Consider the following 24,201-nt stretch of genomic DNA (forward strand, 5'->3'; position numbering starts at 1 on the left):
GGGGAGGGAGCGGGGGGCTGGAAATCCTCCCCTCTCAATTTTTTTTAATTTTCCAAAAGAAGGAACAGAAAAGGGGGCCAGGTGAGGATATTCCCTCAGTGGCCCAGTTTTCTGTTCTTAACGCTACCTCGCTAACGCGGGAAATGGCGAATAGTTTGAAAAAAAAAAAAAATATATATATATATATTTTCTTTTTTTTTTTATACTTTGTCGCTGTCTCCCGCGTTTGCGAGGTAGCGCAAGGAAACAGATGAAAGAAATGGCCCAACCCCCCCCCCATACACATGTACATACACACGTCCACACACGCAAATATACATACCTACACAGCTTTCCATGGTTTACTCCAGACGCTTCACATGCCTTGATTCAATCCACTGACAGCACGTCAACCCCTGTATACCACATCGCTCCAATTCACTCTATTCCTTGCCCTCCTTTCACCCTCCTGCATGTTCAGGCCCCGATCACTCAAAATCTTTTTCACTCCATCTTTCCACCTCCAATTTGGTCTCCCTCTTCTCCTCGTTCCCTCCACCTCCGACACATATATCCTCTTGGTCAATCTTTCCTCACTCATTCTCTCCATTTGCCCAAACCATTTCAAAACACCCTCTTCTGCTCTCTCAACCACGCTCTTTTTTATTTCCACACATCTCTCTTACCCTTACGTTACTTACTCGATCAAACCACCTCACACCACACATTTTCCTCAAACATCTCATTTCCAGCACATCCATCCTCCTGCGCACATCTCTATCCATAGCCCACGCCTCGCAACCATACAACATTGTTGGAACCACTATTCCTTCAAACATACCCATTTTTGCTTTCCGAGATAATGTTCTCGACTTCCACACATTTTTCAAGGCTCCCAAATTTTCGCCCCCTCCCCCACCCTATGATCCACTTCCGCTTCCATGGTTCCATCCGCTGACAGATCCACTCCCACATATCTAAAACACTTCACTTCCTCCAGTTTTTCTCCATTCAAACTCACCTCCCAATTGACTTGACCCTCACCCCTACTGTACCTAATAACCTTGCTCTTATTCACATTTACTCTTAACTTTCTTCTTCCACACACTTTACCAAACTCAGTCACCAGCTTCTGCAGTTTCTCACATGAATCAGCCACCAGCTGATCCATAGCCCACGCCTCGCAACCATACAACATTGTTGGAACCACTATTCCTTCAAACATACCCATTTTTGCTTTCCGAGATAATGTTCTCGACTTCCACACATTTTTCAAGGCTCCCAAAATTTCGCCCCCTCCCCCACCCTATGATCCACTTCCGCTTCCATGGTTCCATCCGCTGACAGATCCACTCCCAGATATCTAAAACACTTCACTTCCTCCAGTTTTTCTCCATTCAAACTCACCTCCCAATTGACTTGACCCTCACCCCTACTGTACCTAATAACCTTGCTCTTATTCACATTTACTCTTAACTTTCTTCTTCCACACACTTTACCAAACTCAGTCACCAGCTTCTGCAGTTTCTCACATGAATCAGCCACCAGCGCTGTATCATCAGCGAACAACAACTGACTCACTTCCCAAGCTCTCTCATCCCCAACAGACTTCATACTTGCCCCTCTTTCCAGGACTCTTGCATTTACCTCCCTAACAACCCCATCCATAAACAAATTAAACAACCATGGAGACATCACACACCCCTGCCGCAAACCTACATTCACTGAGAACCAATCACTTTCCTCTCTTCCTACACGTACACATGCCTTACATCCTCGATAAAAACTTTTCACTGCTTCTAACAACTTGCCTCCCACACCATATATTCTTAATACCTTCCACAGAGCATCTCTATCAACTCTATCATATGCCTTCTCCAGATCCATAAATGCTACATACAAATCCATTTGCTTTTCTAAGTATTTCTCACATACACTCTTCAAAGCAAACACCTGATCCACACATCCTCTACCACTTCTGAAACCGCACTGCTCTTCCCCAATCTGATGCTCTGTACATGCCTTCACCCTCTCAATCAATACCCTCCCATATAATTTACCAGGAATACTCAACAAACTTATACCTCTGTAATTTGAGCACTCACTCTTATCCCCTTTGCCTTTGTACAATGGCACTATGCACGCATTCCGCCAATCCTCAGGCACCTCACCATGAGTCATACATACATTAAATAACCTTACCAACCAGTCAACAATACAGTCACCCCCTTTTTTAATAAATTCCACTGCAATACCATCCAAACCTGCTGCCTTGCCGGCTTTCATCTTCCGCAAAGCTTTTACTACCTCTTCTCTGTTTACCAAATCATTTTCCCTAACCCTGTCACTTTGCACACCACCTCGACCAAAACACCCTATATCTGCCACTCTGTCATCAGACACATTCAACAAACCTTCAAAATACACACACTGACATATACATTTATACACATGTACGTAATTCATACTGTTTGCCTTTATTCATTCCCATCGTCAACCCACCACACATGAAATAACGACCCCCTCCCCCCCTCATGTGCGCAAGGTAGCGCTAGGAAAAGACAACAAAGGCCCCATTCGTTCACACTCAGTCTCTAGCTGTCGTTTAATAATGCACCAAAACCACAGCCCCCTTTCCACATCCAGGCCCCACACAACTTTCCATGGTTTACCCCAGATGCTTCACATGCCCTGGTTCAATCCATTGACAGCACGTCGACCCCAGTATACCACATCGTTACAGCTCAATCTATTCCTTGCACACCTTTCACCCTCCTGCATGTTCAAGCCCTGATCACTCAAAATCTTTTTCACCCCATCTTTCCACCTCCAATTTGGTCTTCCACTTCTCCTCATTCCCTCCACCTTTAACACATATATCCTCTTGGTCAATCTTTCCTCACTTATTCTCTCCATGTGACCAAACCATTTCAAAACACACTCTTCTGCTCTCTCAACCAGACTCTTTTTATTACCACACATCTCTCTTACCCTATTATTACTTACTCGATCAAACCACTTCACACCACATATTGTCCTCAAACATCTCATTTCCAGCACATCCACCCTCCTCTGCACAACTCTATCCATAGCCCACGCCTCGCAGCCATATAACATGATTGGAACCACTATTCCTTCAAACATACCCATTTTTGCTTTCAGAGATAATGTTCTCAACTTCCACACATTCTTCAATGCTCCCAGAATTTTCGCCCTCTCCCCCACCCCATGACTCACTTCCGCTTCCATAGTTCCATCTGCTGCCAAGTCCACTCCCAAATATCTAAAACACTTCACTTCATCCAGTTTTTCTCCATTCAAACTTACCTTCCAATTGACTTGTCCCTCAGCCCTACTGTACCTAATAACCTTGCTCTTATTCACATTTACTCTTAACTTTCTTCTTTCACACACTTTACCAAACTCAGTCACCAGCTTCTGCAGTTTCTCACCTGAATCAGCCATCAGTGCTGTATCATCAGCGAACAACAACTGACTCATTTCCAAAGCTCTCTCCTCCACAACAGACTGCATACTCTCCCCTCTCTCCAAAACTCTTGAATTCACCTCCCTAACAACCCCATCCATATACAAATTAAGCAACCATGGAGACATCACACACCCCTGTCACAAACTAACCTTCACTGGGAACCAATCACTTTCTTTTCTTCCTACTTGTACACATGCCTTACATCCTTGGTAAAAATTTTTTCACTGCTTCTAGCAACTTGCCTCCCACACCATATACTCGTAAAACCTTCCAGAGAGCATCTCTATCAACTCTATCATACGCCTTCTCCAGATCCATAAAAGGTACATACAAATGTTTTTCATGGGGGTAAGGGATAGGGGAGAAAGAATACTGCCTATGTATCTCCTGCATTTTATAGAAGGCAACTAAAAGGGATGAGAGTGGGGGGATGTAAATTCTTCCATCCTGTATTTCTTTCCGAAGGGAGGAATAGAGGGAAGAGCCAAGTGAGAATCTTTTTTTCCTTTAAGGCTCAGTCATCTGTTCAGGATGCTACCTTGCTTATCCAGGAAACCGTGACCATGTATGAAAGAAAGAATATTTTTTTCCTGTTTGTTAAATGAAAATCTGCTACACGAGACCTTTTTAGAAGTGGTGTCTGTATATTAAATGATTATCATGTGTAGCAATTGATCACTGATCACGTGTTGGTAAAGAGGCATACTAGTTTATAAAGTTGTAGATCCCAGACCCCTGTCATAAGGTAACTCAGAGTACACACACATACCCATAATTTCAGTGTACTGTGTCTTGATGTGCAAGACTCTCTTGTTCCCTGCTTAATGACTAAGATATGAGAGGTAGGTCACAGTTTCTTAAAAGTCCCTTTACCCTGGCTAGTATACTCATGATACACTATTTGATCTCAGTGATGGTGGGGACCTAGTCTGCAACATCATTGGTCCCATCCTAAAGTGAAATGTACCACCATTTCCATAAAGTGATAGGCATCAGAATTTCTAATATACAGTAGTGCATGATGTTGAGAAACTGCAGAAGCTGGTGACGGAGTTTGGTAAAGTGTGTGGAAGAAGAAAGTTAAGAGTAAATGTGAATAAGAGCAAGGTTATTAGGTACAGTAGGGTTGAGGGTCAAGTCAATTGGGAGGTGAGTTTGAATGGTGAAAAACTGGAGGAAGTGAAGTGTTATAGATATCTGGGAGTGGATCTGTCAGCGGATGGAACCATGGAAGCGGAAGTGGATCATAGGGTGGGGGAGGGGGCGAAAATTTTGGGAGCCTTGAAAAATGTGTGGAAGTCGAGAACATTATCCCGGAAAGCAAAAATGGGTATGTTTGAAGGAATAGTAGTTCCAACAATGTTGTATGGTTGCGAGGCGTGGGCTATGGATAGAGTTGTGCGCAGGAGGATGGATGTGCTGGAAATGAGATGTTTGAGGACAATGTGTGGTGTGAGGTGGTTTGATCGAGTAAGTAACGTAAGGGTAAGAGAGATGTGTGGAAATAAAAAGAGCGTGGTTGAGAGAGCAGAAGAGGGTGTTTTGAAATGGTTTGGGCACATGGAGAGAATGAGTGAGGAAAGATTGACCAAGAGGATATATGTGTCGGAGGTGGAGGGAACGAGGAGAAGAGGGAGACCAAATTGGAGGTGGAAAGATGGAGTGAAAAGGATTTTGTGTGATCGGGGCCTGAACATGCAGGAGGGTGAAAGGAGGGCAAGGAATAGAGTGAATTGGAGCGATGTGGTATACAGGGGTTGACATGCTGTCAGTGGATTGAATCAAGGCATGTGAAGCGTCCGGGGTAAACCATGGAAAGCTGTGTAGGTATGTATATTTCCGTGTGTGGACGTGTGTATGTACATGTGTATGGGGGGGGTTGGGCCATTTCTTTCGTCTGTTTCCTTGCGCTACCTCGCAAACGCGGGAGACAGCGACAAAGTCTAAAAAAAAAAAAAAAAAAAAAAAAAAAAAAGCATGATGTTGATGTCCTGGAAAGAAACATAGTATGAGATCAGTTCACATGCCTGAATCATCACTGGAAGATAAACCAGTGTTTCTATAGTGCCATATATTGAGTAGCTTACAGATGATAGGCTAGAGTAAAAGAAGAAGGGGTTTTTCATGATGTTGTTGCTTGCAGTTGTGTTCCATATTCATGCATGTTTTGTTTTGCATTTGTGTAAGGGAAGAGCTCTACCTAAAATGCTGGCATACAGTTTTCATTGTTATTGACTTTGGGTTTTCAATTTTAGGCTTCCACTGCCTACCCAGTTGTTGTCCAAGATGCCATTGTAATATGTATGATTATAGATACTTACTTTCTGCTTCAGGGGTTCCTTCTTTCATCCATGGTACTCCTGCAGTGCTCAAGAAATTAGCATCATCCACTGGGTGGCACCTCGGGTTATTATAAATCATAGTGATGTGTAGATATCTACATGGTGGAGCATGCAGGGCAATTGAGTATTCAGTATCTTCATTGAAATAATTACATCATGGTAATGAAGGATCTTGAGATAATATGGATGACAGAGCATTAAAGGGAGAGTATAATTTATGTATGTCAAGGGAGTGAGGTTTCAGTTCTGGGCACAGCTGTCAACACTGATCACGTGTTTGAGTGAATGTTCTGCTCTTCCTTGTGTGGTGGGCAGGTGGCAACGCTTTACATGTTACACAAGACTAAACAATACCTTATGCTTAGTTCTTACACACTAAGCTGTGAGCCCATGAACGCATTCCATGTGATGCAACTACATATTGAAACATTAATGATATGCGTGTATATCTTGCATGATTCAGTCACATCTTGACTCAAGCTCTTGTAAGTCATAATGGATTATGAATATACTTGGAATAGTACTGGATATAAGAGTGCAAACATTAAACAAATAATAGTTAATTACAAAAGTTAACTTTTACATTATCTAAGTTTACTTGAGAAAAGGGATAACACACTATACAAAATTTGAGTACTCATAAATTCACATATGTAGAAATTAGCAAATCCAAACAACTCATAAAGTACATATTAGTTTGAAGTTAAAGTTTTCTTTCAATATGGAAGTAAGTGCTGATGTAACTACTTTCTGAATATCCAATATAGGTGCAGAAAAGTCTATATTGGAAACTGTAAGTTGTAGATGACACTATAAGATAAGTACTATGAATAACAATATGATGACACTATAAGATAAATATTATGAATAACAATATGATGGTTGCAAAAGACAATGAAATGATTGAAATTCCATGAGCAGTGTACCCAAAAGGACCAAAATCCAAAACATCCATTGAGGAATGTAAATCATCCTTAACTTTAGATGAAAGATGTTTATCTTTACTTCATCAAGCAGTGAGAACTTAATGTTATGGGGGATTTGTTCTCTACTCAGGATTGTTCTATTAATCTGTCCCAAGGAATGATCATGATGGCTGAACAATGTGAAATTAGGACCAATGATAGTACATTGTGATCCTAACTGAACTTAACCTAGAACCAAAGAAGATTTGGGTTGGTTAGGTGGGCAGTGAACTGGAACATTTTGTTGGTTTGGGAAGAATAAGTCCATACTTGTAATCCAAGATTCATTAACAACAAGAATTAAGAACACTTTGTTTAAGTCCAAAAAGTAGGTGGTACACACATGAATTTGTTTGTAGTGTATCAAAAACAGTGTTGGGAGGGCAAAACAAGTTGTCAAACAATGGTTTATGGTAAAATGCTAAATCATGCAAGGAGAGATATGCAATCAATGAGGAATTAGCATTATATGATAGAATGTTCATGTTATTATTAAGAATTAAGGTTCTTGGCAACTCTTATGTAGAATTAAAAGGGAATGGTATTACATTTACAAGGCTGTAAATATCTGGTTCAGTGAATGGTCCATGGATTATGACCTGTTCAGATAAGCACATCAAACATTAGTAAGTGGCCACGTGGAGAGCTGGTGAGGTGTGACCCAATTGTGTCATTGTTTTGTGAATGATAGGCGAGTTCCACATAATGGAAAAATGATGGCGTGACAACTTGCTTTACCAAATTATTGATATCTTCCAAAAAGCCAGTGAGTTAATGTGCATGATAAGTAATTTGAATATATAGACTATCAACTTACTTGAAAATATTCAACATTGAAAACATTGCATTAAACAATTTTGACAATAGTTCTACATGCTAAGTCAAGTAGTTAAATGTTAACAAGTCACTCAGATGCTGTGCACGTTGTTTCAGCATTTTGGCCTCAGATTTGATATATTTGTTGTAAAGAAGTTGTTGAAATTGCAGGGAGTGAAGCTGATTCCCAACTGAATTAAATTCTTCCTGCATGGCAGTACTGAACAAATAAGAAGAAAGGAGGGACACTACAAAATTGAATAGACCTCTTTTGCTTCTTCATTGATTTATGTTATTCTCGGCATTTATGTTAATTGGAGATTCAATGTCTTGTATTATGTCATACAGAATTCCACTAGTGCTATTCAGTTTCCAGGTTCATTGTCTTAAAGTTGGAGGAGGAGCAACACTAAAGTTGCTGACCATTACACTGGTGTAAGACTTGAGAGTGTAACACCATAAACAACTTATTAGAGGCAAGGTCTTAATGATGTGTCTGTGGTGGTGATGTGAGGGCATTCACTTCTGGTGTGGGGACAGACTGAACAGTGGTAGAAGGTGGTTGGTTGACATTGTTTTAGGGTTTGAGGAGTACTGTCTGGTGTGGGACGGGGATGATCATTTTCACAATACTGTACAACTTTCAAGTGGTCCTCATGTTCTTCATGAATGTCACCTTTATTTAGATGCTGAACCCTAAACTTACGTCCCTTTAAATGAGCTAAGACTCTATAGGGACCAGAACATTTTGGGTCAAGTTTAAGAACCTCACTTCTAGAGTTAAATTCCTGCACCATTACCAAAAGTCCAGGAGCCTCGTTCCTTTGATGGTTTTGTGGATTTATTAGCCTGATCCATAAAGGTTACCTTGTAGTGGCTTCACCTAGATTTTCCTTGATCCTTTGATGGATCAATTAAGTTGTGCGATATTTTTCCGCAACAACTGATTTCTGAACTGCTGGACATGAAGGAGGGGAGGCTGTTATGTCATATGGCAACACTTTATCAAAACCATGTAAGGCGTGGAAGGGTGTCTCCAATTGACTTATGATATGCTGAGTTTAATGAACACTGGATATCAGACAGATACTCATCCTATTCATTATGATCAAATTAATGTTGGTGCGAAGACTCTGGAAGATTTTACGGTTCAACCTTTCTGCAAGGCCTTACGAGGCTGGATGATGTGCCATTATATTACATTTGGTTATGTTATACAACTTACAAGTTTCTTGTAGTAATGAGTTATTGAATTCTCCTCCATTATCTGTGACTAAAACCTTAGGTGCATTATGTCTGTCTAGAATATGTTTCTTGAATGCCTTAGCAACCTTGGCTGCATCTTTATTTTGGACTGGAAAATTCACAATATCTTATGAAAGCATCAATAATTACTAAAACATCCATAGCCTGCCATAGACCTAGAAAAACCTCCTGATATGTCCTCATGAACTCTTTCCCATGGGTATGAAGGTAAAGGATATTTCAACACAGTCTGCGGGGTAGTGGGACTTCCCTTGTGTGTGTTACAGGTTTGGCATCTCAAAATATGATCTGTGATGTTTCTCTGCATCTTGGCCAAAAATACCTCAAACGAGTTTGTTTATAGCCTTTATCTGTGCCTGGGTGTATGGCCTGGGGTGAATCATGTGGTAACTTCAAGAAATCTTGTACTAATGCTGTTAGAATTATTGTTTGTTTAACAATACAGGCTGGCACTCCTAATCTCATGTCCCTGCACAAGACTCCCTGTGCTAAATACAATTCTCTGACTGGAACAACTGTCTTAGCATCCAAGGAAGGATGTCTTCCCTCTAGAAATTCTATGACTGAATCCCAAACTGGGTCATCTTGTTGATGCTGTTTCAACTTCTCTATATCAAAATCTATGGGGCTGTCGTCAACAGTGACTGTTCCCACTCTGCAGGGAAGAATGTCTGGGTCAAAGGCTTGTATAGTTGGATCTTGTCATTGAAAAATGCATAACAATGCTGCTGTGTTCTGTATAAACTTTCATAGGGTAACCATATATATATATTATTTAAAATGTTTGAGTGCCCAAACTACTGCAAGGCCTTCTAACTCATGTATCAAGTATTTCAATTCTGCCTTTGGACATGAATGACTTTCATAAGCTATGGGGAAAAAGTCTATCCTTATTTGACTCCTGCATAAGTACAGCTGCAAGACCCTGTTTACAAGCATCTGTTGTGTGCAAAACGAAGGGTTTCTCAAAGTTGGGAAATCGAAGGATAGGCGCCTCAATCAAGTGTTGCTTGAGTAAGTTAAATGCATTGTCTTGCGCTGTGGTCCACTGGCATGTAACCCCATGTTTCAAAAGTGAAGTGAGTGGGTTTGCAATCTTCGCAAAATTTGCGATAAATCTTTGATGATATCCTGCACTTGGTTGAATACTGTTTTCATCAACAGTGTGACCTAAGTGATCAATCCTTGTTTGTAGAAAGGAATACTACAATACTTAGAGTTTTAAATTTGCATTTTTGAATCATAGAAACACTCTTTCAAGACTATTTGAATAAGAAGGGATGTCTGGAGACATGATTATATCATCTAGATAAACCAAGACTTCTTTGCCAGCATATGATGAAAGATGTTAGTCATTAACTTCAAGAAAGTGATTGGTGAGGAATGTAACCCAAACAGCATGCATATGAATTCCCAATGACTGTTTGGTGTACTGATTGCAACCAGAGCCTGGCTTCTCCCTGACAACAATATTTGACAAAATCAACTCAATGAATCCAAAGTTGAAAGTATCTTATTCTTGCCGAGGCTATGAAGAAGCTCTGATATGACCGGTAATGGAAAATGATCCTTCAATGTCACCTTGTTGAGCTTCCCAAAATCTATGACTGGTCTAAAAGTTCTGTCCTTTTTTGAATGAGTAAAAGCAGTGAATTCCATGGTGATCAGGATTCTTTAATACCATTATCTGTCAACATATCCTGAACCAGATAATTCGCAAAATCTCTATGCATTTGCGGAAATTGATAGGCTGGGATATAAATGGGATGTGTGCCTTTCTCTAAGTTAATACTGTGGCCATCCAAGTGAGTTCTGGTGAGTGGTTCTCTTGATAAGGCGATAGTAGACCTATACTTGTTAAGTAAGTGTGCTAACTGGTCAACATGCTTGGTTAATCATGCCTTAGAATTCATGTGGTGGTGGGGAGCTGACGTGCACTGTTGAACCAAAATAGGAGGAGGAGTAGGTGTTGAGTCAGAGTAGGAGGAGGAGTAGGTGTTGAACCAGAGTAGGAGGAGGAGTAGGTGTTGAGTAAGAGGTAGGAGGAGTAGGTGTTGAGTAAGAGTAGGAGAAGGAGTAGGTGTTGAGTCAGAGTAGGAGGAGGAGTAGGTGTTGAGTCAGAGTAGGAGGAGGAGTAGGTGTTGAGTCAGAGTAGGAGGAGGAGTAGGTGTTGAGTCAGAGTAGGAGGAGGAGAAGGTGTTGAGTCAGAGGTAGGAGGAGGAGTAGTTGTTGAGTCAGAGTAGGAGGAGGAGTAGGTGTTGAGTCAGAGGTAGGAGGAGGAGTAGGTGTTGAGTCAGAGGTAGGAGGAGGAGTAGGTGTTGAGTCAGAGTAGGAGGAGGAGTAGGTGTTGAGTCAGAGTAGGAGGAGTAGGTGTTGAGTCGGAGTAGAAGGAGGAGTAGGTGTTGAGTCAGAGTAGGAGGAGGAGTAGGTGTTGAGTCAGAATAGGAGGAGGAGTAGATGTTGAGCCAGAGTAGAAGGAGGAGTAGGTGTTGAGCCAGAGGTAGGAGGAGGAGTAGGTGTTGAGTCAGAGTAGGAGGAGGAGTAGGTGTTGAACTAGAGTAGGAGGAGGAGTAGGTGTTGAGTCAGAGGTAGGAGGAGGAGTAGGTGTTGAACTAGAGTAGGAGGAGGAGTAGGTGTTGAACCAGAGGTAGGAGGAGGAGTAGGTGTTGAGCTAGAGTAGGAGGAGGAGTAGGTGTTGAGTCAGAGGTAGGAGGAGGAGTAGGTGTTGAGTCAGAGTAGGAGGAGGAGTAGGTATTGAGTCAGAGGTAGGAAGAGGAGTAGGTATTCAGTTAGAGGTAGGAGGAGGAGTAGGTGTTGAGCCAGAGTAGGAGGAGGAGTAGGTGTTGAGTCAGAGTAGGAGGAGGAGTAGGTGTTGAGTCAGAGGTAGGAGGAGGAGTAGGTGTTGAACCAGAGTAGAAGGAGGAGTAGGTGTTGAGTCAGAGTAGGAGGAGGAGTAGGTGTTGAACCAGAGGTAGGAGGAGGAGTAGGTGTTGAGTCAGAGTAGGAGGAGGAGTAGGTGTTGAGTCAGAGGTAGGAGGAGGAGTAGGTTTTGAACCAGAGGTAGGAGGAGGAGTAGGTGTTGAGCCAGAGTAGGAGGAGGAGTAGGTGTTGAGTCAGAGGTAGGAGGAGGAGTAGGTGTTGAACCAGAGAAGGAGGAGGAGTAGGTATTGAGTCAGAGGAAGGAAGAGGAGTAGGTATTCAGTCAGAGGTAGGAGGAGGAATAGGTGTTGAGCCAGAGTAGGAGGAGGAGTAGGTGTTGAGTCAGAGTAGGAGGAGGAGTAGGTGTTGAGTCAGAGGTAGGAGGAGGAGTAGGTGTTCAGCCAGAGTAGAAGGAGGAGTAGGTGTTGAGCCAGAGTAGGAGGAAGAGTAGGTGTTGAGTCAGAGTAGAAGGTGTAGGTGTTGAACCAAAGTAGAAGGAGGAGTAGGTGTTGAGCAAGAGTAGGAGGAGTAGGTGTTGAACCAGAGTAGGAGGAGGAGTAGGTGCTGAGCCAGAGGTAGGAGGAGGAGTAGGTGTTGAGCCAGAGGTAGGAGGAGTAGGTGTTGAGTCAGAGGTACGAGGAGTAGGGATTGAGTCAGAGTAGGAGGAGGAGTAGGTGTTCAACCAGAGTAGGAGGAGGAGTAGGTGTTGAGTCAGAGTAGGAGGAGTAGGTGTTGATTCAGAGGTAGGAGGAGGAGTAGGTGTTGAACCAGAGTAGGAGGAGGAGAAGGTGTTGAGTCAGAGTAGGAGGAGGAGTAGATGTTGAGCCAGAGGTAGGAGGAGGAGTAGGTGTTGAGCCAGAGTAGGAGGAGGAGTAGGTGTTGAGCCAGAGTAGGAGGAGGAGTAGGTGTTGAGTCAAAGTAGGAGGAGGAGTAGGTGTTGAGTCAGAGTAGGAGGAGGAGTAGGTGTTGAGCCAGAGTAGGAGGAGGCGTAGGTGTTGAACAAGAGTAGGAGGAGGAGTAGGTGTTGAGCCAGAGGTAGGAAGAGGAGTAGGTGTTGAGTCAGAGGTAGGAGGAGGAGTAGGTGTTGAACCAGAGTAAGAGGAGGAGCAGGTGATGAGTCAGAGTAGGAGGAGGAGTAGATGTTGAGCCAGAGGTAGGAGGAGGAGTAGGTGTTGAGCCAGAGTAGGAGGAGGAGTAGGTGTTGAACAAGAGTAGGAGGAGGAGTAGGTGTTGAGTCAGAGTAGGAGGAGGAGTAGGTGTTGAGTCAGAGGTAGGAGGAGGAGTAGGTGTTGAGCCAAAGGTAGGAGAGGAGTAGGTGTTGAGTCAGAGGTAGGAGGAGGAGTAGGTGTTGAACGAGAGTAGGAGGAGGAGTAGGTGTTGAGTCAGGATAGGAGGAGGAGTAGATGTTGAGCCAGAGGTAGGACGAGAAGTAGGTGTTGAGCCAGAGTAGGAGGAGGAGTAGGTGTTGAGCCAGAGTAGGAGGAGGAGTAGGTGTTGAGTCAGAGTAGGAGGAGGAGTAGGTGTTGAGTCAGAGTAGGAGGAGGAGTAGGTGTTGATTCAGAGGCAGGAGGAGGAGTAGGTGTTGAGTCAGAGTAGGAGGAGGAGTAGGTGTTGAGTCAGAGGTAGGAGGAGGAGTAGGTGTTGAGCCAGAGGTAGTAGGAGGAGTAGGTGTTGAGCCAGAGTAGGAGGAGGAGGAGTAAGTGTTGAACCAGAGTAGGAGGAGGAGTAGGTGTTGAGTCAGAGTAGGAGGAGGAGTAGGTGTTGAGCCAGAGTAGGAGGAGTAGGTGTTGAGCCAGAGGTAGGAGGAGGAGTAGGTGTTGAGTCAGAGTAGGAGGAGGAGTAGGTGTTGAGTCAGAGGTAGGAGGAGGAGTAGGTGTTGAGTCAGAGTAGGAGGAGGAGTAGGTGTAGAGTCAGAGGTAGGAGGAGGGGTAGGTGTTGAACCAGAGGTAGGAGGAGGAGTAGGTGTTGAGCCAGAGTAGGAGGAGGAGTAGGTGATGAACAAGAGTAGGAGGAGGAGTAGGTGTTGAGCCAGAGTAGGAGGAGGAGTAGGTGTTGAACCAGAGTAGGAGAAGGAGTAGGTGTTGAGCCAGAGTAGGAGGAGTAGGTGTTGAGCCAGAGGTAGGAGGAGGAGTAGGTGTTCAGCCAGAGTAGGAGGAGGAGTAGGCGTTGAGCCAGAGTAGAAGGAGTAGGTGTTGAGCCAGAGTAGGAGGAGGAGTAGGTGTTGAACCAGAGTAAGAGGAGGAGTAGGTGTTGAGTCAGAGGTAGAAGGAGGAGTAGGTGTTGAGCCAGAGGTAGGAGGAGGAGTAGGTGTTGAGCCAGAGTAGGAGGAGGAGTAGGTGTTGAGCTAGAGTAGGAGGAGGAGTAGGTGTTGAGCCAGAGGTAGGAGAAGGAGTAGGTGTTGAGCCAGAGTAGGAGGAGGAGTAGGTGTTGAGTCAGAGTAGGAGGAGGAGTAGGTGTTGAACCAGAGTAGAAGGAGGAGTAGGTGTTGAGCCAGAGTAGAAGGAGGATTAGGTGTTGAGCCAGAGTAGGAGGAGGAGTAGGTGTTGAGTCAGAGTAGAAGGTGTAGGTGTTGAACCAGAGTAGAAGGAGTAGTAGGTGTTGAGCAAGAGTAGGAGGAGTAGGTGTTGAACCAGAGTAGGAGGAGGAGTAGGTGCTGAGCCAGAGGTAGGAGGAGGAGTAAGTGTTGAGCCAGAGGTAGGAGGAGTAGGTGTTGAGTCAGAGGTAGGAGGAGGAGGTGTTGAGTCAGAGTAGGAGGAGGAGTAGGTGTTGAGTCACAGTAGGAGGAGGAGTAGGTGTTGATTCAGAGTAGGAGGAGGAGTAGGTGTTGAGTCAGAGGTAGGAGGAGGAGTAGGTGTTGAACATGAGAAGGAGGAGGAGTAGGTGTTGAGTCAGAGTAGGAGGAGTAGATGTTGAGCCAGAGGTAGGAGGAGGAGTAGGTGTTGAGCCAGAGTAGGAGGAGGAGTAGGTGTTGAGTCAGAGTAGGAGGAGGAGTAGGTGTTGAATCAAAGTAGGAGGAGGAGTAGTTGTTGAGTCAGAGTAGGAGGAGGAGTAGGTGTTGAGCCAGAGTAGGAGGAGGAGTAGGTGTTGAATAAGAGTAGGAGGAGGAGTAGGTGTTGAGCCAGAGTAGGAGGAGGAGTAGGTATTGAACAAGAGTAGGAGGAGGAGTAGGTCTTCAGCCAGAGGTAGGAGGAGGAGTAGGTGTTGAGTCAGAGGTAGGAGGAGGAGTAGGTGTTGAACCAGAGTAAGAGGAGGAGTAGGTGATGAGTCAGAGTAGGAGGAGGAGTAGATGTTGAGCCAGAGGTAGGAGGAGGAGTAGGTGTTGAGCCAGAGTAGGAGGAGGAGTAGGTGTTGAACAAGAGTAGGAGGAGGAGTAGGTGTTGAGTCAGAGTAGGAGGAGGAGTAGGTGTTGAGTCAGAGTAGGAGGAGGAGTAGGTGTTGAGTCAGAGGTAGGAGGAGGAGTAGGTGTTGAGCCAGAGGTAGGAGGAGGAGTAGGTGTTGAGTCAGAGTAGGAGGAGGAGTAGGTGTTGAGTCAGAGTAGGAGGAGGAGTAGGTGTTGAGTCAGAGGTAGGAGGAGAAGTAGGTGTTGAGCCAGAGTAGGAGGAGGAGTAGGTGTTGAGCCAGAGTAGGAGGAGGAGTAGGTGTTGAGTCCAGAGTAGGAGGAGGAGTAGGTGTTGAGCCAGAGTAGGAGGAGGAGTAGGTGTTGAGACAGAGTAGGAGGAGGAGTAGGTGTTGAGTCAGAGTAGGAGGAGGAGTAGGTGTTGAGCCAGAGTAGGAGGAGGAGTAGGTGTTGAGCAGAGTAGGAGGAGGAGTAGGTGTTGAGCCAGAGTAGGAGGAGGAGTAGGTGTTGAGTCAGAGTAGGAGGAGGAGTAGGTGTTGAGTCAGAGTAGGAGGAGGAGTAGGTGTTGAGCCAGAGTAGGAGGAGGAGTAGGTGTTGAGCCAGAGTAGGAGGAGGAGTAGGTGTTGAGCCAGAGTAGGAGGAGGAGTAGGTGTTGAGCCAGAGTAGGAGGAGGAGTAGGTGTTGAGCCAGAGTAGGAGGAGGAGTAGGTGTTGAGCCAGAGTAGGAGGAGGAGTAGGTGTTGAGTCAGAGTAGGAGGAGGAGTAGGTGTTGAGTCAGAGTAGGAGGAGGAGTAGGTGTTGAGCCAGAGTAGGAGGAGGAGTAGGTGTTGAGCCAGAGTAGGAGGAGGAGTAGGTGTTGAGTCAGAGTAGGAGGAGGAGTAGGTGTTGAGCCAGAGTAGGAGGAGGAGTAGGTGTTGAGTCAGAGGTAGGAGGAGGAGTAGGTGTTGAGCCAGAGTAGGAGGAGGAGTAGGTGTTGAGTCAGAGTAGGAGGAGGAGTAGTGTTGAGTGAGAGTAGGAGGAGGAGTAGGTGTTGAGCCAGAGTAGAGGAGGAGTAGGTGTTCAAAAGAAGGAGGAGTAGGTGTTGAGAGAGAGGAGGAGGATAGTGTTGAACAGAGTAAGGAGGAGTAGGTGTTGAGCCAGAGTAGGAGGAGGATAGGTTTGAGCAGAGAGGAGGAGATAGGTGTTGACCAGAGTAGAGGAGGAGTAGGTTGAGTCAGAGTAGAGGAGGAGTAGTGTTGAGCAGAGGTAGGAGGAGGAGTAGGTGTTGACCAGAGTAGAGGGGAGTAGGTGTTGAGAGTAGGAGGAGGATAGTGTTGAGTCAGGTAGAGAGGAGTAAGTGTTGACAGAGGTAGGAGAGGAGTAGGTTGAGCCAATAGGAGGAGTAGTTGCAGAGTAAGGAGAGGTTGACAGAGTAGGAGGAGAGTTTACAATAGGAGGATGTTAGTCGGAGAGGAGAGTGTGTTGACAATAGAGAGGAAGTGTTGTCAGGAGGAGAATAGGTGTTATCAGAGTAGAGAAGTTTACAAGTAGAGAGAGAGGGTTGAGGGGGGGGGGGGGGGGGGGGGGGGGGGGGGGGGGGGGGGGGGGGGGGGGGGGGGGGGGGGGGGGGGGGGGGGGGGGGGGGGGGGGGGGGGGGGGGGGGGGGGGGGGGGGGGGGGGGGGGGGGGGGGGGGGGGGGGGGGGGGGGGGGGGGGGGGGGGGGGGGGGGGGGGGGGGGGGGGGGGGGGGGGGGGGGGGGGGGGGGGGGGGGGGGGGGGGGGGGGGGGGGGGGGGGGGGGGGGGGGGGGGGGGGGGGGGGGGGGGGGGGGGGGGGGGGGGGGGGGGGGGGGGGGGGGGGGGGGGGGGGGGGGGGGGGGGGGGGGGGGGGGGGGGGGGGGGGGGGGGGGGGGGGGGGGGGGGGGGGGGGGGGGGGGGGGGGGGGGGGGGGGGGGGGGGGGGGGGGGGGGGGGGGGGGGGGGGGGGGGGGGGGGGGGGGGGGGGGGGGGGGGGGGGGGGGGGGGGGGGGGGGGGGGGGGGGGGGGGGGGGGGGGGGGGGGGGGGGGGGGGGGGGGGGGGGGGGGGGGGGGGGGGGGGGGGGGGGGGGGGGGGGGGGGGGGGGGGGGGGGGGGGGAAAAAAAAAAAAAAAAAAAAAAAAAAAAAAAAAAAAAAAAAAAAAAAAAAAAAAAAAAAAAAAAAAAAAAAAAAAAAAAAAAAAAAAAAAAAAAAAAAAAAAAAAAAAAAAAAAAAAAAAAAAAAAAAAAAAAAAAAAAAAAAAAAAAAAAAAAAAAAAAAAAAAAAAAAAAAAAAAAAAAAAAAAAAAAAAAAAAAAAAAAAAAAAAAAAAAAAAAAAAAAAAAAAAAAAAAAAAAAAAAAAAAAAAAAAAAAAAAAAAAAAAAAAAAAAAAAAAAAAAAAAAAAAAAAAAAAAAAAAAAAAAAAAAAAAAAAAAAAAAAAAAAAAAAAAAAAAAAAAAAAAAAAAAAAAAAAAAAAAAAAAAAAAAAAAAAAAAAAAAAAAAAAAAAAAAAAAAGTAGAAGGAGGAGTAGGTGTTAGAGGAGGAGTAGGTGTGAGAGAGTAGGAGGAGTAGGTGTTGAACCAGAGTAGGAGGAGGAGTAGATACTGAGCCAGAGGTAGGAGGAGGAGTAGGTGTTGAGCCAGAGGTAGAAGGAGTAGGTGTTGAGTCAGTGGTAGGAGGAGGAGGTGTTGAGTCAGAATAGGAGGAGGAGTAGATGTTGAGTCAGAGTAGGAGGAGGAGTAGGTGTTGAGTCAGAGTAGGAGGAGGAGTAGGTGTTGAGTCAGAGGTAGGAGGAGGAGTAGGTGTTGAACCAGAGAAGGAGGAGGAATTGGTGTTGAGTCAGAGTAGGAGGAGGAGTAGATGTTGAGCCAGAGGTAGGAGGAGGAGTAGGTGTTGAGCCAGAGTAGGAGGAGGAGTAGGTGTTGAGCCAGAGGTAGGAGGAGGAGTAGGTGTTGAGCCAGAGTTGGTTATGTAAGGAGACACATTATTATGACCTGGTTATGTAAGGAGACACATTATTATGACCTGGTTATGTAAGCACATAACTGTATGCTTGTCATCACTAATTCTCTTGTGTGAGATGAATTAGTTTGTTGACTATTAGAAGTTTTGCCTCACCATAGGAAGGCAAACCCCTAGTGTCTTATTGTTGAGATGACCACATTTCTTCTGAGTATAATTCAATACTTGTGTTACAGAACGACAATGATGGGTGGATATCTTCATGACAATGATGGGTGGATATCTTCATGACAATGATGGATGGATATCTTCATTACAATGATGGATGGATATCTTCATTACAATGATGGGTGGATATCTTCATTACAATGATGGATGGATATCTTCATTACAATGATGGATGGATATCTTCATGACAATGATGGGTGGATATCTTCATGACAATGATGGGTGGATATCTTCATTACAATGATGGGTGGATATCTTCATTACAATGATGGATGGATATCTTCATTACAATGATGGGTGGATATCTTCATGACAATGATGGTGGATATCTTCATGACAATGATGGGTGGATATCTTCATGACAATGATGGGTGGATATCTTCATGACAATGATGGGTGGATATCTTCATGACAATGATGGATGGATATCTTCATTACAATGATGGGTGGATATCTTCATTACAATGATGGGTGGATATCTTCATGACAATGATGGGTGGATATCTTCATTACAATGATGGGTGGATATCTTCATGACAATGATGGATGGATATCTTCATTACAATGATGGATGGATATCTTCATTACAATGATGGGTGGATATCTTCATGACAATGATGGGTGGATATTTCATATACATTGGACAATGATGGGTGGATATCTTCATGACAATGATGGATGGATATCTTCATTACAATGATGGGTGGATATCTTCATTACAATGATGGGTGGATATCTTCATGACAATGATGGATGGATATCTTCATTACAATGATGGGTGGATATCTTCATGACAATGATGGGTGGATATCTTCATTACAATGATGGTGGATATCTTCATTACAATGATGGGTGGATATCTTCATTACAATGATGGGTGGATATCTTTATTATAATGATGGATGGATATCTTCATGACAATGATGGATGGATATCTTTATTATAATGATGGGTGGATATCTTCATTACAATGATGGGTGGATATCTTCATTACAATGATGGGTGGATATCTTTATTACAATGATGGGTGGATATCTTTATTATAATGATGGATGGATATCTTCATGACAATGATGGATGGATATCTTTATTATAATGATGGGTGGATATCTTTATTATAATGATGGATGGATATCTTCATGACAATGATGGGTGGATATCTTCATTACAATGATGGGTGGATATCTTTATTATAATGATGGATGGATATCTTCATGACAATGATGGATGGATATCTTCATGACAATGATGGGTGGATATCTTTATTATAATGATGGATGGATATCTTCATGACAATGATGGATGGATATCTTTATTACAATGATGGATGGATATCTTTATTATAATGATGGATGGATATCTTCATGACAATGATGGATGGATATCTTCATTACAATGATGGGTGGATATCTTTATTACAATGATGGGTGGATATCTTTATTATAATGATGGATGGATATCTTCATGACAATGATGGATGGATATCTTTATTATAATGATGGATGGATATCTTCATGACAATGATGGATGGATATCTTTATTATAATGATGGATGGATATCTTCATGACAATGATGGGTGGATATCTTCATGACAATGATGGGTGGATATCTTTATTATAATGATGGATGGATATCTTCATGACAATGATGGGTGGATATCTTCATTACAATGATGGGTGGATATCTTTATTACAATGATGGATGGATATCTTCATGACAATGATGGATGGATATCTTTATTATAATGATGGATGGATATCTTCATGACAATGATGGGTGGATATCTTTATTATAATGATGGATGGATATCTTCATTACAATGATGGATGGATATCTTTATTATAATGATGGATGGATATCTTCATGACAATGATGGATGGATATCTTTATTATAATGATGGATGGATATCTTCATTACAATGATGGGTGGATATCTTTATTATAATGATGGATGGATATCTTTATGACAATGATGGATGGATATCTTTATTATAATGATGGATGGATATCTTCATGACAATGATGGGTGGATATCTTTATTATAATGATGGATGGATATCTTCATGACAATGATGGATGGATATCTTTATTACAATGATGGGTGGATATCTTCATTACAATGATGGGTGGATATCTTCATGACAATGATGGATGGATATCTTCATGACAATGATGGGTGGATATCTTCATGACAATGATGGATGGATATCTTCATGACAATGATGGATGGATATCTTCATTACAATGATGGGTGGATATCTTTATTATAATGATGGGTGGATATCTTCATGACAATGATGGGTGGATATCTTCATGACAATGATGGATGGATATCTTCATGACAATGACGGATGGATATCTTTATTATAATGATGGATGGATATCTTCATGACAATGATGGGTGGATATCTTCATGACAATGATGGATGGATATCTTCATGACAATGATGGATGGATATCTTTATTATAATGATGGATGGATATCTTCATGACAATGATGGGTGGATATCTTCATGACAATGATGGATGGATATCTTCATGACAATGATGGATGGATATCTTCATGACAATGATGGGTGGATATCTTCATGACAATGATGGATGGATATCTTCATGACAATGATGGGTGGATATCTTCATGACAATGATGGATGGATATCTTCATGACAATGATGGATGGATATCTTTATTATAATGATGGATGGATATCTTCATGACAATGATGGATGGATATCTTCATGACAATGATGGGTGGATATCTTCATGACAATGATGGGTGGATATCTTCATGACAATGATGGGTGGATATCTTCATTACAATGATGGATGGATATCTTTATTACAATGATGGATGGATATCTTCATGACAATGATGGGTGGATATCTTCATGACAATGATGGGTGGATATCTTCATTACAATGATGGATGGATATCTTTATTACAATGATGGGTGGATATCTTTATTACAATGATGAATGGATATCTTCATTACAATGATGGGTGGATATCTTTATTACAATGATGGGTGGATATCTTGATTACAATGATGGGTGGATATCTTCATTACAATGATGGGTGGATATCTTTATTATAATGATGGATGGATATCTTCATGACAATGATGGATGGATATCTTCATTACAATGATGGGTGGATATCTTTATTACAATGATGGGTGGATATCTTTATTACAATGATGGATGGATATCTTCATGACAATGATGGGTGGATATCTTCATGACAATGATGGGTGGATATCTTTATTACATTGATGGGTGGATATCTTCATTACAATGATGGATGGATATCTTCATGACAATGATGGGTGGATATCTTCATTACAATGATGGATGGATATCTTCATTACAATGATGGGTGGATATCTTCATTACAATGATGGGTGGATATCTTCATGACAATGATGGGATGGATATCTTCATGACAATGATGGATGGATATCTTCATGACAATGATGGGTGGATATCTTCATGACAATGATGGGTGGATATCTTCATTACAATGATGGGTGGATATCTTCATTACAATGATGGGTGGATATCTTCATGACAATGATGGGTGGATATCTTCATGACAATGATGGGTGGATATCTTCATTACAATGATGGGTGGATATCTTCATGACAATGATGGATGGATATCTTTATTACAATGATGGATGGATATCTTCATTACAATGATGGATGGATATCTTCATTACAATGATGGGTGGATATCTTCATTACAATGATGGGTGGATATCTTTATTATAATGATGGGTGGATATCTTCATGACAATGATGGGTGGATATCTTCATGACAATGATGGGTGGATATCTTCATGACAATGATGGATGGATATCTTTATTATAATGATGGGTGGATATCTTCATGACAATGATGGATGGATATCTTCATGACAATGATGGGTGGATATCTTCATTACAATGATGGGTGGATATCTTCATGACAATGATGGATGGATATCTTCATGACAATGATGGATGGATATCTTCATGACAATGATGGGTGGATATCTTCATTACAATGATGGGTGGATATCTTTATTATAATGATGGGTGGATATCTTCATTACAATGATGGGTGGATATCTTTATTACAATGATGGATGGATATCTTTATTACAATGATGGATGGATATCTTCATGACAATGATGGGTGGATATCTTTATTATAATGATGGATGGATATCTTCATTAAGTGATTGTTGTCTCATAATAGTTTGTGTTTGTTTTGAAGGGTCCGGCATAGCTGGGTGAGGCTTCAAAATCCTGCTTACAACCATAGTGTAATGGTTAGGATTGTTGAAATCAATGAGATTTTTAACAGCCAATTTAGCGGTCTATCTACTGATTCATAATTATGTTCAATGATGTCTTCTGTATTTCTAATCCACTGTTTTTGATTGGTAGAAAACCAGTGTTTTTTGTTAGTGATTAATTGTATTATATTTACTGTAGAGATTATGGACAAGCGGGCAGGAGAGGTATAGTTTGGGATGGCCTAGATAGAAAATGCTTGTAGATTCTTTTCCTTGTTCAGATCTCGTACCAGTTAAGTATTCTGAGGGCATTTAAGTATTCTGAGGGCATTTAGTTGGATCTTGCTTTTTGATGTTTTATTTTGTGGGGTATGATTACTGTCATAGTACTATATGGGGAAGGAGGTTTTTGGGGTCCCATGTGGGGTACGACTGCTGTCCTTGTACTATATGGGGAGGGAGGTTTCTGTGGCCCTATGTGGGGTACAACTTCTGTCATTGTACTGTATGGGGAGGGAGGTTTGTGGGGCCCTGTCTCATGAACATTGTTTACTATCGAGCAGCTTTTTGAATATGTTCTGTGATGTAACTATAGTCATGCCATCCACCATATTTATGCTATAAGATTAGCCCTTTGAACTTCTTTAGATGCAGGGACCAAACTTTCTCTAATGAGAAGCAAATCATTGTCCAGTTTGTTATTTTGAAATCATGACTGAATTTGATATGTCAAATGTAAATGATGCTGTTTGTTATCATTGATCATCTTTGACCCAAGTTGGTTTGTCGGGTTTGATTAAAGTCATTATTTTCCAGTGTTTATCCTTGACCCGCATGGAGTGTGATCAAGTAAAGAACTTCTTGAAAGGAGTAGCAGACTCCTGCTGTGGAGCACCTATGATCCTCGACCTTCTCACAGCTCTACAAGTGAAGGAAGACATTACAGAGACACTTGAGAATTCTGCTAAGAAGTTGACACACACACCTAAAGGTTTGGTGTATGTTTTAGTTTGAGATTTCTTCTTTTAGTCAAGTTTGATTTGTTGACAAAGCAACTTTCTTTGATTTGATTTTCTCCTCAAACTCTTCCTTGCTTTCCCTCGTCCCTTGATGACTTGCTTACTTGACCAAGCAACTTTCTTTTCTCCTGTAACTCATCCTCTCATAACCCCTGATGCTTTTCTCTGTGATCCTGTGCCTGCACCTGTAATCTTGTTTCACAGTCCAGACAATATAGATTAGATCGTATCTTTCCTCATATTTGCAAGGTGGAATGAGCATACCTCTGAACTTGTGCTTGCATGTCTATCATTGTTTCTGTGTAAAAGTCAGAATTTTTCCTGTGTTGTGGAAATATGTATTGATATAGCCATGGTATGTCTTCTTGGCTTCATTAAGGGAGGCAGGGGTGGTTGTGCCCTAAAAGATGGGAAGTTGAACATTCAATTTATCTCTATTGAACTCTGGATATAGGATGATAACAGTTTTATTAAACCTTACAGTTATAATTATGACTTCTAGTGCCATGTAATGCTTTAGAAGAAGATTAATAATGTGCAAAAAATAAATGAACAAATAGAAAGATCAATGAAAGGGGCAAAAGGGGAAATGGTAATGGGTAGTTAT

General features: G+C 42.9%; 1 protein-coding gene across 1 annotated transcript in view; it reads left to right on the plus strand.

Moving 5' to 3' along the window:
• The window catches only part of LOC139760470 (RWD domain-containing protein 3-like), a 66,633-nt gene that overhangs the window by 16,853 nt on the left and 25,579 nt on the right, over nucleotides 1-24,201 (plus strand). The window contains 1 exon segment of the mRNA XM_071683740.1: nucleotides 23,392-23,566. Within this exon segment, the coding sequence (XP_071539841.1) occupies nucleotides 23,392-23,566 (175 nt within the window).

Source organism: Panulirus ornatus, chromosome 37 (genome assembly GCF_036320965.1).
Source record: "Panulirus ornatus isolate Po-2019 chromosome 37, ASM3632096v1, whole genome shotgun sequence".
NCBI classification, from domain to species: Eukaryota; Metazoa; Arthropoda; class Malacostraca; order Decapoda; family Palinuridae; genus Panulirus; species Panulirus ornatus.